Source organism: Urocitellus parryii, unplaced genomic scaffold, assembly GCF_045843805.1.
Source record: "Urocitellus parryii isolate mUroPar1 unplaced genomic scaffold, mUroPar1.hap1 Scaffold_118, whole genome shotgun sequence".
NCBI classification, from domain to species: Eukaryota; Metazoa; Chordata; class Mammalia; order Rodentia; family Sciuridae; genus Urocitellus; species Urocitellus parryii.
The window spans coordinates 311,355-326,418 of NW_027551893.1; the positions used below are offsets into that span (position 1 = coordinate 311,355).

General features: G+C 59.0%; 1 protein-coding gene across 1 annotated transcript in view; it reads left to right on the plus strand.

The window, feature by feature from the left end:
* The window catches only part of LOC144251595 (voltage-dependent P/Q-type calcium channel subunit alpha-1A-like), a 102,928-nt gene that overhangs the window by 17,534 nt on the left and 70,330 nt on the right, over window positions 1-15,064 (plus strand). The window contains exons 3-9 of the mRNA XM_077794427.1: window positions 2,673-2,776; window positions 3,811-3,926; window positions 5,718-5,774; window positions 5,882-5,884; window positions 6,606-6,695; window positions 11,052-11,261; window positions 14,643-14,755. Of these exons, the coding sequence (XP_077650553.1) occupies window positions 2,673-2,776; window positions 3,811-3,926; window positions 5,718-5,774; window positions 5,882-5,884; window positions 6,606-6,695; window positions 11,052-11,261; window positions 14,643-14,755 (693 nt within the window). The remainder of the gene's footprint in view (window positions 1-2,672; window positions 2,777-3,810; window positions 3,927-5,717; window positions 5,775-5,881; window positions 5,885-6,605; window positions 6,696-11,051; window positions 11,262-14,642; window positions 14,756-15,064) is intronic.

The window sequence follows — 15,064 nt, forward strand, 5'->3', positions numbered from 1 at the left end:
CACAAGAAAAAGCACTTCCAGGCTTTGAACCAGGGCGTGGACTCCTGTGTGGACATTCATCACCCGAATCCTGTCCAGGGCCCGTCCAGGCTGACCTCTCTCCCTCTCCCCCTCTCCCCCTCTCCCCCTCCCCCCCTCACATTGTGGTAAAATGCAACAACATAAAAATGTACCCTTTTTTTGGAGGACAGGTGACAGGGATTGAACTCAGGGCCACTCGACCACTGAGCCCCGTCCCCAGCCCTGTTTTGCATTTATTGAGAGACAGGGTCTCACTGAGTTGCTTAGGGCCTCACCCTTGCTGAGGCTGGCCTTGAACTCGTGATCCTCCTGCCTCAGCCTCCCAAGCCTCTGGGACGACAGGCTGGGCCCCCAGAAAAGATGGACCTTCTTAACATCTGTTTTGCGAGGCGGGGAGGGACCCCAGGGCCCGGCAGGGGCTGCACCCCAGCCCGTCCCCATCTCCCCCTCGGCCCTGGCACTGCCGTGGTCTCCCCCAACTCGAGCTCTGTCCCAGGACCCCACGTGCTCTCCTTCGTCTGATCTGGTGGCTCCCGGGCCTCGGGTGGAGCCTGCAGGTGGCTCCTGTCACTAATCGCCACGTCCCTGAGGCCCGACCTTCCTTCCTTCCCAAGACAGAGTTAACTAACACAAGACCATTCTAAGATCAGGACAATAAACACACAGGAAACTGCGCGGCTGTGAAGAGTGACAACCCACAGGCGCAGGCGCGGGTGTGGCCGGCCCCATGGAAGCAGAAACTTCTCAGGCCCAGAAGGCGCCCCCCACCCCGTCACCTCCTCCCCCAGGGACTCTCCTCGGGGCTTTGAGCCGCACCTTCGTCCACCTGGTGGGGGTTGGTTTGCTGGCCTCCCCCTGGTACCAGTTGGCCTCGAACCCCAGCAGCCCTCCTGCCTCGTCCTCCCCGGCTGGGCCTGCAGACGTGCGCCCCACACCTCACTTCCCCAGACTGCACGGTGGGACGTCAGTTACCCCAGAGCCTCACTGAAACCTGGTGGTGCCAGTCTTTCTTATTTTAGGTTTTCTTCTGAAGCATTTGTACATATTTTTAAAGGTGGGCTTTTAAAAGCCACACTGGGAGACCTACACTCTGCAGGTGCCACAGGGTGATGAACCACTGGAAGGTTCCACCTTCCCTGATGGCTCAATCCAATGCTTCCCAGCACAGAGGTTAAGTCCATGGGGTCAGGGGAGGGCACCTGCCTGGTTCCAACATCGTCACTGACCAGCTCTCTGACTCTGCCTAGGATTTTGTCTTTCCAAGACTTAGTTTTCTCAGTTACAAAATGGGCAAGAGAACCAGGCACACGCTAGAAATCCCAGCAGGAGAATCACAAGTTCAAAACCAGCCTCAGTGACTTAGGCCCTAAGCAACTCAGCGAGACCCCGTCTCTTCATAAAATTTAAAGAAGGGACTGGGGATGTGGCTCAGTGGTTAAGTATCTCTGGGTTCAATCCCTGATATCAAAAATCAATTGATTAATTAAATGGGTAAGGTGATAACATAGGTACATCATTAAGATTAAATAGGGGCTGGGGATAGAGCTCAGTTGGTAGAGTGCTTGCCTCGCATGCACAGGGCCCTGGGTTCAATCCCCAGCACCACCAAAAAGTATACATACATGTGTATATATATATAATAGTGAAGTGAATCCCCATAGGTAATGCGCTTAAAAGAGCACCCAGCACCTAGGAAATATAAGGGCTCCATTGATGTGCTCGCCTCGCCCCCCCCTCTTCCCCTCCTCCTCTCCCCCTTCCCCCCCTCTTCCCCTGCTTCCCCCCTCTCTCCCTCCCCCACCCTCCCTCTCCCCTCCCCCTCCCCCACCCCTCACTCCTTCTCCCCCTCCCTCTCCCCTCCCCTCCCTCCCTCTCCCCCCTCCCTCTCTCTCCCCCCTCCCCCGCCCTCTCCCTCCCCCTCCCTCTCCCCCTCCCTCCCTCTCCCCCTCCCTCCCTCTCCCCCCTCCCCTCTCTCCCCCTCCCCTGCCCTCTCCCTCCCCTCCCTCTCCCCCTCCCTCCCTCTCCCCCTCCCTCCCTCTCCCCCCCTCCCCTCTCTCCCCCCTCCCCCGCCCTCTCCCTCCCCCCCTCCCTCTCCCCCTCCCCTCCCTCTCCCCCCTCCCCAGCCCTCTCCCTCCCCCCCTCCCTCTCCCCCTCCCCTCCCTCTCCCCCCTCCCCCGCCCTCTCCCTCCCCCCCTCCCTCCCCCCTCCCCCGCCCTCTCCCTCCCCCCTCCTCCCTCCCTCTCCTCCTGTCTTCTGTTCTGTTGGGGGGATCGTTCTATTTCTAGATTCCTTGCCCCTTGAGGATTCAGCCGCTTCTCTGGGAGGTTTTTGTGGCTGACGTTGAGGCTGCAGGAGGGAGGAGGGGGGCCCTGGAGGAAGAGGCCGTGGCCCCGCCGTCTGGCTTGGTGACTTCTGCAGGCCACCAGACCCCGCAGTCACACACCTCCCGTGGGGGACACGGCCCTGACTGTGGGGCAGCAGGGCTTCCTCCTCTTGCTCCGGCCTCCGTCTGGGTGACCCTCGTGAGTTCCCCGGGTTCCTCCGGAGCCTGGGGAGGGAGCCGCGGCCCTGAGGGCTCCTCTGCGTCCTCCTGACCCTCGGGGCCGGGGACCTGCACCTGCGCTCGCTCACCTGCTCCTCCTCTTGCACAGAGCAACGACGCCTCAGGGAACACCTGGAACTGGCTGTACTTCATCCCCCTCATCATCATCGGCTCCTTCTTCATGCTGAACCTCGTGCTGGGCGTGCTGTCGGGGTGAGTCCCCCACCTCCTCCTGTGCCCACCTCCTGTCCCCAGGGCACACCAGCCTCCCCACAGCTCCCAGCCTCCCCCAGATCTCCAGCCTCCCCACAGCTCCCAGCCTCCATTCCCACCCACCAGGTAACAGCACGCCCTGGCTCTTCCCGGGGGGTCTTCAGACCGTCCTTGGCAAGCCACACGCAGCAGCGGGCTGTGCCCCGCGAGGGGCAGGGTGAGGGCCACAGGAGCCTCCCTGCCTGGGATTCACACTTTTCACCAAAAAATAAATAAATGAATAATAATTTGGGTTCCTCTTCTCCCATTTTCCAAACATAATATCATCAGAGACGATCAGAAAGTTTTTTCCTAGCCAGGGAAGTGGCTCTTGCCTGTCATCCCAGCAGCTCGGGAGGCTGGCCGGAGGTCCGTGAGTTCAAAGCCAGCCTCAGCCTTGGCAAGGCGCTGAGCAACTCAGGGAGACTCTGTCTCTAAGTAAAATACAAAAATTTATTTTCCTGCCATAAAGAGGCTCTGAATCCCATTTTTTTGGCTTGATTATAATTGGACTTTGGATTTCTTGCCATAAGAAGTCCAAGGACTGGTGTGGTGGCCCCGTGGTGCTGTCGGCAACCCCAGCCTCCTCCATCTCTCCTCACGGACACCCTCCCTGGAAGCTGCCCCCGCCTCCCCCCTTGCGGCCTCTCTGCTCGGAACAGGAGGAGGGGGTCAGGAAGCGGCAGGGCCTGCCAGGGGAGGAGGCTGCCGCGGGAGGCCTCAGCCTGGGTCCCCTGGCCCGACTCGGGGGCTGGCCGGAGCTCTCGGCCAGGGAGGTGGAGGGGACGGGCACGGAGCAAAGCACGCTTTGCTTTCTCTGGGGCTGGCGCAGCTGCTGGGATGGGGAAGGCCTGCAGGGACCCCCAGCCCGTGGGACTCCATGTCCTCCCAGGAGACTGAGTGGGCGACAAGTGCCCCCCAGAGAACCCCCGAGCACACACACAGACGCCCCCAGAACCCCCCCCACCTCAGCCCCTGATCCCGTGCTCCTGCAGAGAGTTCGCCAAAGAGAGGGAACGGGTGGAGAACCGGAGGGCGTTCCTGAAGCTCAGGCGGCAGCAGCAGATTGAGCGCGAGCTCAACGGGTACATGGAGTGGATCTCCAAAGCAGGTGAGAGCCAGGGCTGCAAGTCCCAGGCCACCCAGGGCCAGGCGTGCCGCGTGGAGAGGGCCAGGGAGGGATCCCGTGGGAGGAGAGATGTGAGTCGGCATCCCAGACCCTGGCAGCAAGAATCTAGAGTAGGACATTGAGCCTCGGGGATATGACATTGCCTGATCGTTAAGTTCCAAAATCAGATCTTGGAGCCAGGCACGTGGTGCCCGCCTGTAATCCCAGCAACGCGGGAGGCTGAGGCAGGAGGATCACAAATTTGAGGCCAGCCTTAGCAACATAGTGAGGGTCTCAAAATAGAAAATAAAAAGGGCATTCCAGCCGTGCCACCCCCTGACACTCCGTGTCACCTCCCTGTGCTGCAGTTTTCCTGATGGTTAAGTGCAGTTGTCCCTTGGTTTCCCAGGGGATGGGTCCCAGGACCCCCACAGACACCCAGATCTTCAGTCCCACATAGAAAATGGCCCAGTGTTTGACCGAACCTGTGCGCACGGGTGACTCGTGACACCTGCTGCAGCCGAGTGCTGCAGTGTTTGGGGATAATGACAAGGAAAGGCTTGCCCGTGTTTGGGACAAAGACCTTTTCTGGGTACTTCTGGTCCACCCCTGGTGGAGCCCTGGACGCACAGCATGTGCCTGTGGAGGGCTCCCGACCCCCTCGAGGAGCTTCAGCCAGACATCAGGGCTGGGCGCTTAGGAAGCTCGGCACCTGGCACACAGTAGGCGGCTTGTTCTGCCACCAGCAGACACTTAGGGGCGCCTGCCGCGTGGCAGGCTCCGTGCCAGGCACCGAGGGGGTGGGCGCCAGACAAACCCAGTCCCTGCCCTCGGGTCGGAATGCTAGAGAGAACATGAAGACAGGCTCCTCTTGTTGGGAGCCACCACACGCGGGAGCAGGAAGGGAGCAGAGAAGAGCTGGAGTCAGGGTGTCAGGGAAGGTCTGGAGGAAGTGGCATCTGGCCGAGGCCTGAAGGAGAGGACAACAGATGTGGGGGGTGGGAGTTCAGCTCCAGCAGAGCAAGGGGCAGAAGCCAGGCGTAGTGGGAGTGGCCAGGAAGCCAGCGGGACTGGAGTGAGTAGAAGGGAGAGGAGGGGGGACAGGGAAGTGACAGGAGCCAGTGTAAGCAGGAGCTTGTAGGCGGAGGTGGGGCTGCCCGGGAGTGTGAGAGGGGAATAAGGTTGGTGTATTCATTACTATGACAAAATACCCGAGGCAGGATAACTGTATAAAGAAGAGGTTTCTTTAGCTCACCATCCTGGAGGTTCAAAGTCACGGTGCCAGGATCGGCTCAGCACTGAGGACTTTATGGAATCATGAGCATGCAAAGGGAGAGGAGTCCCTTTGTCAAACAGGAAGCCAGAGAGGGGCACTCTTATAACACTTGCACGTGCAACAGTTCAGTTGTCCCTGGAGAACTACCTTGATTCCTTCCAAAGACACGCCCCGTATGGCCTAAACCCTTAAGGGACCCACCACTGCCAAGCCATGGACCAAACACCGGGCACAGGATCCCTGGGACCCGGCACATCCGAGGCCAGAGCTGGGCGCGAACTGAGGAAGGAGGGGCCAGAGACAGAGGGCGGGGCCAGAGACAGAGGGCGGGGCCAGAGACAGAGGGCGGGGCCAGAGACAGAGGGCGGGGCCAGAGACAGAGGGCGGGGCCAGAGAGAGGGAGCTCCAGGTGCCCGGGAGCCAGGGGCGAGCCGGGGTGGCCCAGGGAACCCTGCCTCCCAGGGCGGGCGAGCCCGTGCCCAGGAGAGGCGCCGTGACCCTGTGTCCTTCCTCCTTAGAAGAAGTGATCCTGGCGGAGGACGAGGCCGACGTGGAGCAGCGACATCCCTTTGATGGTAACTGCTCTACCCCGAGCTGGCGGGGGTCCCCGCCGGGAGCAGCCAGGGCTGGGGACGTACCACTGGGTTCCCAGGGGCCGTCAGGGGTGTACTTCGGGGTCCAGGAGGTGCCAGGAGCCAAAGTGAGGCCAGGTCAGGGCAGGAAGGGTCGGGGATGGCGGGAACCTGCCCGAGGGGAGTGTGGACGTCGGGCGGCGTCCAGCCTGGCCCCCTTTGCCGTGACCGAGGCCCAGCTCTGGTTCAGGTCGCTGCGTTCCAGCTCCAGCTGGTTGCTCCGGGGTCAGGATCAGGCAGGGCCAGCTGTTGACTGGAAGTCCCTGGGATGCCCAGGAGACAAGGGACTGGGATCCGGCCCTGGGCGGTCATGGAGTGGACCTGGGGCTGCTGGCCTGTGGTCCCTGCTCCTCGGGAGGCTGAGGCAGGAGGTTGGCTTTGGCCCCGGAGTGTGAGGCCCACCTGGGCCACATAAGAGTCCTGGCGATTTTACTCAGGAACAGGACGGGCCATGGCGGGGGGGGGCGTCTAGATCTCCTTATCAAACGTGTGTCGGACTGACTGCCCCCGGGGTGAGCCCCCCAGCACGCTGCAGGCCCACGGCTGGTGGTCCCTGGGTGTCAGTCCCAGGACTCCCAGGAAGCAGGTTTTAGGACTTAAAAATAAGTCGGAGGAGAAAGGGTGGCCAGAGCGCAGGACAGTCCTTGTCCAGACCCCTGAAGCCAGGTGACCCCCTCCCTGGGCCCCGATGGGCACCCTGCCTCGGGTGGTGGTCCGGCGTCCGGAGCAGCCAGGGTCACGCCTGTGTCTCTTGCCATGTTCCCATTGCTGGAGCTCTGCGGAGGGCCACCGTCAAGAAGAGCAAGACGGACCTGCTGCACCCCGAGGAGGCCGAGGACCAGCTGGCCGACATCGCCTCTGTGGGTGAGCCTGCCCCGCCTCCCCCCCACCCACCCGGAACCAGGGCGAGGGCCTGGGAACCCTCCGCCTGCTCGGGGTCCCCACCTGCCCCTGCCCGCTGAGCCCGGGCAGGTGCTGTGACCGAGGCAAGGACCATGCAGTCTCCCTGGGTGGATCTAGACAAGGCTCCCGGTGACATCGGCCAGTTCACCATGGTCAAGGGTCCCTTGTCAGATTTTGGAATAGTGACAGAGAGACCCTGAGGAGCTGGGAGCCAGGTCTAAAGGCGGAGCTCAGGCAGGCCTGGTGTGCACTGACGTCATGCATCTCTGAGTGATGCTGTGCAGGAAACCTGTTGCTATTTCGTGGTGTGGAATTTTCCACCTGGGACGTCGCGTCCGTCCTCAAGAGGTTTGAGATCTTCCAGCATTTTGGAAGCTGGATCTGGGGACTAGGGGTGCCCCACTTGTAGCTCTTCAGGAAGAGTTTGGGGGGGGCTGCCGTCATTAGGTGCCCAGATGGGAACAAGACACGGAGCTCAGGGCTGGGTGCAGTGGCACACACCTGTCATCCCAGCAGCTGAGGAGGCTGAGGCAGGAGGATCGTGGGTTTAAGGTCAGCCTCAGCAACTTAGCGAGACCCTGTCTCAAAACACAAAATCAAAGGGCCGGAGGCGCAGCTCAGTGGGTGAAAGCGGTCCTGGGCCCCAGCTCCAGTTTCGAAAAATAGAACAAAAAATATCCTAACGACCAGGGTTGGTTGAGAGGCGCCCGGGGACGTCTTTTCTTTTCCTCGTGCCCCTCACGTGCTATGGGCTTATTCGTGGGGACTGTGGCTTTTGTCCTTGTGCAGTGAGGGGGAATAGGGTGTGGGGGTTTTAAACATGATTTTTTAAATCCCAATCATGAAGGGAGGCAGAAGAGCCTCCAGGCGGAGGGAGTGGGGCTGGGGGAGGGGAAGGACGGAGGCAGAGGAAATGCAGGATGGAGGGAGGCAGGGGAAGGGGACCCCCTGTGACACGGTGCTGTGCTTCCCCCAGGCTCCACTTGACTGCTCTGTGCCCACCTGTGCACGGGGCTCCCCTCCCCTCTGGGCACGTTCCCTGGGGGAAGGAGCCCTTCAGCTGTCACTCTGAGGGTCACAGACACAGAACACAGGAGGAAACCCGCCAAGGATGCGTGTGCCCACAGTCCCCGCCCAGGCCACCCAGGTGACCCTGTCCATCTCCCAGTCCTAATGGCGCCGGGAAGCTGGCCTTCATTTGCAGTTTTAGTTTCTGTCCGAAGCCTGTGTCTCCTCGTGGGGATGGACTGGCCGAGGGGAGCCTGGGGACCCCCCCGAGTGTGCTCGGTCACATCCGTCCCCGTCAGCCTGGTGGCTCCCATTGGAAACGCAGTTTGTTTTCTTCTCATGGGCAAAGAAGGTTCTGCCGCTGCCCCACACCCTGGGCTGGATGCCAGGCTCTTCCCGCGGCCCAGCCAGGACCTCCCTTCCGTCCTTCCTCGGCTGATCTGGGAGAGAGGAAAAGGAGGGGGGCAGACGGCAGTCTCATCTGGTGCCGTTGTGACGTAGCATTTGGCATGATCTGAATAGACTTTCAGTAAGAGTCCACACTCCTTGACCTTCCATCTATACTTCAAGACCGTTTCTTCACACGTGCCAAAGATCATGTCCCAGCTTTTTCTCAACATCGTTGTTTCTGATGATCAAAAAGTAAAAACCAAGGCTTGGGATGTAGCTCAGTGGTAGAGCACTTGTCTAGCATGGGCAAGGCCCAGGGTTCAGTGCCTAGCGTGGAAGGAAGAAAGGAAGGAAGGAAAAGGAAAAACACAGAAACAGCCCACCATGCTCTGCAGTGGGGGAATGGGTAAAGAAATCATGGTAGATCCATTCAGTGGAATATTCGACAGTTAGGAAAAAGCACAGTTGCTGCCAGCACAGAAAGATGTATTCTGAGATACATCAAGTTGCACAACACTAGGTACAATATGATCCCGTTTTTAAAAAAACAACATTTGGAAATGTTAAAGGTATAGAAATCAGGGGATTGTAGGGGTTTGTCACTTCCTACATGACATTTTCTGGGGTGTGTGAATTAGTCACCTGTATTATTTTTGAAATCAGGGGAGAAAGGTCACCTCAGAGCAGAAATAATTGTAAGAAATGTGACAAGAAATCTCGTGGATGTATAGGGCAGGGAAGAATTTGGCAGAAAACCAAAGGAAGCTTCTTGCAGGAATTGTTTTAAAGTAGGGTTCAAAGCCAGGTGCCAGGGCACACACTATAGACCCAGAACTCGGGAGGCTGAGGCAGGAGGATCTCTTGAGTTCAGGAGCTGGAGACCAGTCTCTGTCTCAAGAAAATAAGAAGAATAAAAACTAAAGTAGACTAGGTTTCATTTGAGGATGAAACCTCAAACTTGAGCCATCCCCTGGGGCCACTCTAACCAACTGCCACAGACTCAGTGGCTTAAGCAACAGAAATGTATCGTCTCATGGCTCTGGAGGCTGCGCGTCTGAGATCAGGGTGTGGACAGAGCTGTGCCTCCTGAGCCCCCTGGGCACCTTCTCCCTGTGTCCCCCGTGGTCTTGCTGATCTCTTGTAAGCACATGAGTCCTGCTGGTTGGGACCACCCCAGTGGCCTCTTTTTACTTCAGTCATTTCTTTGAGGACCCTGTTGGGATCTCACACGAGTTCTGGGAAGACACCATTCAAACCATGAGACAGGGAGGTCGTCTGGGTTCGTTTTCTGTTACTATAATGAATTCCCTGAGGCTGGGAACTTATTTTTTTTAAAGAGGTTTGTTTAGCTCAGGTTTCGGAAGCTGCAGATACACCACATGGTGCCAGCTCCAGTGAGTGGCCCCTGGGCTGCCTCCTACTGTGGCCGGTGGCATCCTGTTGGGAGTGTGGACGGGAGGGAAGGATCATGGGAGAAGGAAACCAGGGAGGAATGGAAGCCTCAGGCCCATTCCTCACAACAAGCTCAGGGCCCCAGGGGAGCCAGATCCAGTCCCTCTGAGGGTGGCTCCGGGTCCTCCCACAAGGCCCCGCCTCTTAAAGGTCCCTCCAGCTAAAACATGGCCATCCTGGGGACCAAGTGTCCAACTCGAGAATCCCCGGGGGACTCACAGCACCCCCGCTCAGCCCTCCGCAGGGACGGTCCAGAAAGCCACGAGAGCCCTGGGTGGCACACACCCGTAGTGTCCCGTGCTCGGAGGCTGAGGCAGGAGGATCTCAAGCCTGAGGCCAGCCTGGGCAACGGAGAGAGAGTCCGTTTCAGAACTATGACTTTACAAAAGGCTTCGGAAGGTGGCTCGGAGGTGGAGCAGGAGCTGTTCAGCCCCTGGGGGGAGGCAGAGGGTCCGAGGGAGTGGAGGCTGCACTGGGGGAGGCTGCGCCCTGAGCCAAGCAGCCCCAGGCAGACTGTGGAGGGGGGACCAGAGAGGCCAGGAGACGAGTCTCCACCCACACAGCCCTGGCCAGCTGCCCAGCCCCCCACTCCCTGGAGGACGTCCTCCTCAGGGGCACAGGCCCAGCTCCCCGCCCTCCCTCTCTCCATCCACCAGATGGCCTCCCCTGAAACACCGCCTCCGGGCCCAGGCGTCCCTTTGTCGCCCCCTCCTGGGCTCCTGGCTGCCACCTCCGCCTCCCCCCTCGGTGCCTCCCCGACACCAGAGGGCCCCGGTGAACACCTGAGCCGTGTCGGCTCCTCCAAGAACCTCCCTGGGCTCCCCAGGCCTTGCCAGGCCCGTCACCTCCCTGGCTCACCTCCTCCCTCAGCCACTCCTTCCAGTGACACCAAACACGTCAGGCATGCACGTGCCGCCCCAGGACTTTTGCACCAGCTCTTTCCACTACCTCAGCCACAGAGGTGACTCAGGCCAACACCCCAGTCGCCCCGCCACTCACCGCGCCTTGCTGTGGGTTTTCTGGTCACTCCCCCACACTAGGGTGTCCCAGGGGCAGGATAGGTCCTCAGTAGACGCTCCAGAGCACACACGTGTGCAGGTGGAAGTCGCACCCGGCTCGTCCCCGGTGACCACTTCTGAAGTGAAAGGTCCCAAGAACACGGGGACCCTCCCCCTCAGCTGGAGGCCTTCCAAGCTGGCACGGGATCCTGGGCAGGGGCTCTGGACGGCCACAGGCATCAGACACAGCTCCGAGAGGCCACAGGCTCTTGTTGGAGAGAGCCCTGGGCCTGCCTGTTGTCAGCCTGTCCCCGCTGGTGACCTCCAGTGCCACCATCTCAGGGGGTCTCAGGGGCGTGGCTTTCTCCGCTAAGCTGAGCCCGGGGTCAGAGTGGTTCCCGGAGGGCTGCGCTGGCCACGCCCCTCCCCAGAAATGCCTGCCTGACCCCCTGCCTTCTCTCCCTGGCAGGGTCCCCCTTCGCCCGAGCCAGCATCAAAAGTGCCAAGCTAGAGAACTCGACCTTCTTCCACAAGAAGGAACGGAGGATGCGCTTCTACATCCGCCGCATGGTCAAAACTCAGGCCTTCTACTGGACTGTGCTCAGTCTGGTCGCCCTCAACACCCTGTGCGTCGCTATCGTTCACTACAACCAGCCCGAGTGGCTCTCCGACTTCCTCTGTGAGTACCGCCCGCTCCCCATCCCTTCCTCGGGCCCTTCCTGTCCTCCTCCCTGGGAGCCAGTGTCTTTTTCCGGTTCTCTCCAGCTGCGGCTGGCCGATGCTGTGTCAGTCTGTTTTCTGTTACTACAACAAAGTGCCCTCGGCAGCTGACTTTATGAAGAGGAAAGGTTTATTGAGCTCACAGTTTAGGAGGCTGGAGCAGGTGGCACCTGTGTCCGTGGGGAACTGATGGGGTGGGGAGGTGGCAGTGACAGGTGTGTGGGAGCAAGTGGTCATTCCTGCAGCCAGAAGCAGAGAGCAAGGGCACCTGGGATCCCAGGCCCTTGAGAGCACGCCCACAGTTGGCCGAGGGACCGCCCACAAGGGCCCACCTTTTAAAGGCCCCTGCCACCTCCCAATGCCATCTCACGGGCCCAAGCCTCTAACCCCCTGAGCCTTTCAGGGGACACTGTGTCCAGGCCACAGCACAGCCCACCTGCTCCAGGCCCACGGCTGTCAACTGGACTCCAGGCAGAGTTGTGGGTGCTGGGGGAGGGAGTGGGGGACAGAGGGAGGCAGCAATGGGGTAGAGACAGAAGCTCACATGGAACTTCCCGGCCTCTCTGGGAACAGTGAAGCCATTGTCCTGTTTCTCCTGTTTGTGTCCAGCTCTCGGCCCCCTCTGCCCACGCCTTTGGCTCCTTGGCCACCTCCTCTCCCGCCCCCTGGGCCTCCCCTCCAAGGACCATGAGAGCACCTTGCCCTCCGTGGGTCCTGTACCCTCAGGCCTGGTCCTCCTCCCTCCGCCTGGTTCCAGGAAAAGTGTGAGACGGGGTCAAAGCTGGGGGCTGGCCGGGGTGGGGAGAAGCCGTAGAGATAGGGATCATCCCGCCAGGACTTAAAAAGTAAAGAGCTCTGAGGAATCAACAAGAGGCGTGCCAGGCACACGAAGGGCAGGTACCCATCGGGGGCCCTGAGTGGGGCTCCCCAAGACCACGCCACCCACCGGCCACCCTCCTCGGTGTCTCTCAGCTGGCCTGATTTATTCGCCCGTCACCCTCTTGTCCTGGTTCAGGACAGACGTGGGACACCTGCCACAGAGACAGTCGAGTCTTTGACCTAGAAAGGCCGAGAGCCTAGCCGAGGTCACCGTCTCCTTGAAGCCCTCGTGGTTCCCAGTCATGACTGACCCCCCAGGACACCCCTCGGGGCCAGTTCTCTTTCCAAGAGTCCTGACCTAGTTCCAACCTTAGTAATTGTGTTTGGTCCCCCCGGAGTCTCTTATAAATGAGGACTCTACTTCCTGTTATAACCTCCTCTGATGGTCTATTTTTAATCCCCTGTCCTCCCTACTAATCACCTGGCAGTCCGTCCTGGTTTAGGAACAGAGGATTGGGCTTCCTGTCTGTAAAGATCCTTAAATTATCCCCATTTTCCTGTTGAAATAACTGAGAAACCGAGAGGTTCAGTCACTTGTCCAAGGTCCCACAGCTAGGAAGTGATGAAGCCAGGATTTGAACCCAGGCAACTAGGCTTCAGGGTCCAAGCTGTGTCTGATAATAGATCCCGACCCTGAACACCAGGTGACCTGAATGCTGCATGCCTTCCCTGCCCCTAAGTCACCATGTGACCTTGGGCCAGTCATAACCACCATCCATATCCACCAAGTGTCTTTAAACACACGACACCCTCTTCTTTATGTGTCACCAAGAAAGACAACAATCTGCCATCTACACTAGACCTGCTGATTTTAGAAACCTCTCCACTTCAGAGATGTCAAAGTCTGAATAAAACTGGGTCTCAGAATCAATGAAGTCTTTAGGTTCCCTGGGTCTCCGACTCATCGGTTCTCCGTGGAACTTAGATCTGATGGTCCAGAAAGTTCTTCCAGACCCCCCCAGTGCTGTGGAGAGGAGTTCCCTCAGGCCGTGGGCAGGGCTCGCTGTGTGTTTCCACGGTAACCAGGAAACCAGCATCCCAGGGGCACTCGTCCACTTCCACTGGGTCTCGGAAGGGACCTGAGGTTACAGACAGGTTTCCTTTTCTGCCTTTTGATCCTAGAGACCTCAATCACACTGTCACCCCTTAGAGTCCTACAAATAAAGGGAAATTTCAGTGAAAAATAAGCGTGAGGGACCCCGACAATCCACCCCAACCACCTACTAAAAGCAAGATTAGTAAATACTCTCGACCATTGTCTGAGCTCATGTGTGCTGCTGTAACAAAATACCCGAGGTTGGGTCATTTAATAAAGATAGAAATTCATTTTCTCACAGTTCTGGAGACTGGGAAGTCCAAGACCAAGGTGCTGACAGGTTGGGTTGCCTGGTGGGGCTGCCCTCTGCTTCCAGGAAGGCACCTTGAACATTGGGCCCCCTGGAGAGGGGAGGAGCCTGGAGTCTTCACATGGCAGAAGGCAGAAAGGCAAGAGAGATGAACTGACCCATTGAACCCTTTCACAGGAGCATCTGATCCCGTTTACCGGGGCTCCATGTGACAGCGGCCAGCCCCTGTGGGCCCGCCTCTTACCTTGGTTCCTTGGGGGATTGAGTTTCAACATGCGTTTGGAAGGGGACACACACCTTCCACCCGTAGCAGCCGTCAAATGATGAGCCGCATGGCCATGGTGGGAAACTCTCAGAAGCGTGTTTGGGTCTCCATCTTCCCTTTCTCTAGGCGGACTCCCCCTCAGAACCCCTCCTCCTCCCTCCCTCTTGGTTAGGTGAGGACCCTGAGCAGCCCCCCAGCCCCCAGCCTCAGCTTCCGACCCCACCAAGAAATCCCCCTCAGAACAGGACCGGGATGGGCCCTTGCTTTGCTGATCCACCTTTACCCGTCCCGGAGGCCTTGGCATTCCTAAATCTAAGAACAGGAGTCTTTGTCTTGATCCAGACTTTTAGATGAGCAGCTAGATGGGATTTCCAGAGGGTGCCCGAGGAGCCGTGCCTGCCCCGGGTGGCCCAGTGCCGCATCCAGTCCCGACGTCAAGTCAAAACCCCGTTGTGATTTCCATTTCTTCCTCTTCCTTGGGAGCTCAGTCAGGCCAAAGTGGACGGAGCGTGATTCTTAGATAAGACCCAGCGGCCTTATGGGTCCACGCCAGGCCCCTGGCGGTTGGTTAATTATCCTGTGAGCTTTTCGAAGTGGGGACATAGAAGTGCACCGAGCTCCTGGGGAACCACTCGTCAACACAAAAGCGGGGGCCTTGGCTGCATCCAGCCCTTCTCTGCAAACCAGAGCAGAGGTACCGCTGGAGAGCAGCTGGACTCCCTCTGAGATCAGCTGGGGGGGCCCGTCTTCTCCTCTCCTTTTCCAGAAGGGAGACGGGGCTCTAGAGAACAAGCCCTGGCCGGCCTTCACCCCAGCTGAGCGCCTCTCCGTTTCCTCCTTCTCCCTCCAGACTATGCAGAATTCATTTTCTTAGGACTCTTTATGTCCGAAATGTTTATAAAAATGTACGGGCTTGGCACGCGGCCTTACTTCCACTCCTCCTTCAACTGCTTCGACTGCGGGGTAAGTGCTCGGCTTCTGTGGGGCCCCTGCGTGCGCTCTTGTCTCTAATGACCATACCTGGAGACCTTGGTCAGCGGGCAGAGGGAGGGTCACTCTGCGTGTGAAAGACTGAGATGGACGCAGAAGCAATCACACGAGCCCAGAACTCCCAGCCTCGGTCACCAGGGGGAATTATAGACCGCCTTTGGAAAACAGACGGGTGACCCAGCGAGTCCTCCATGAAGGATTCTTCTTAGAGGAACTCACACAGGTGCCTGGGAGACACCAACAAGAATGTCCCTGCAGCTGGGAACAAAATTAGGGTCTTTC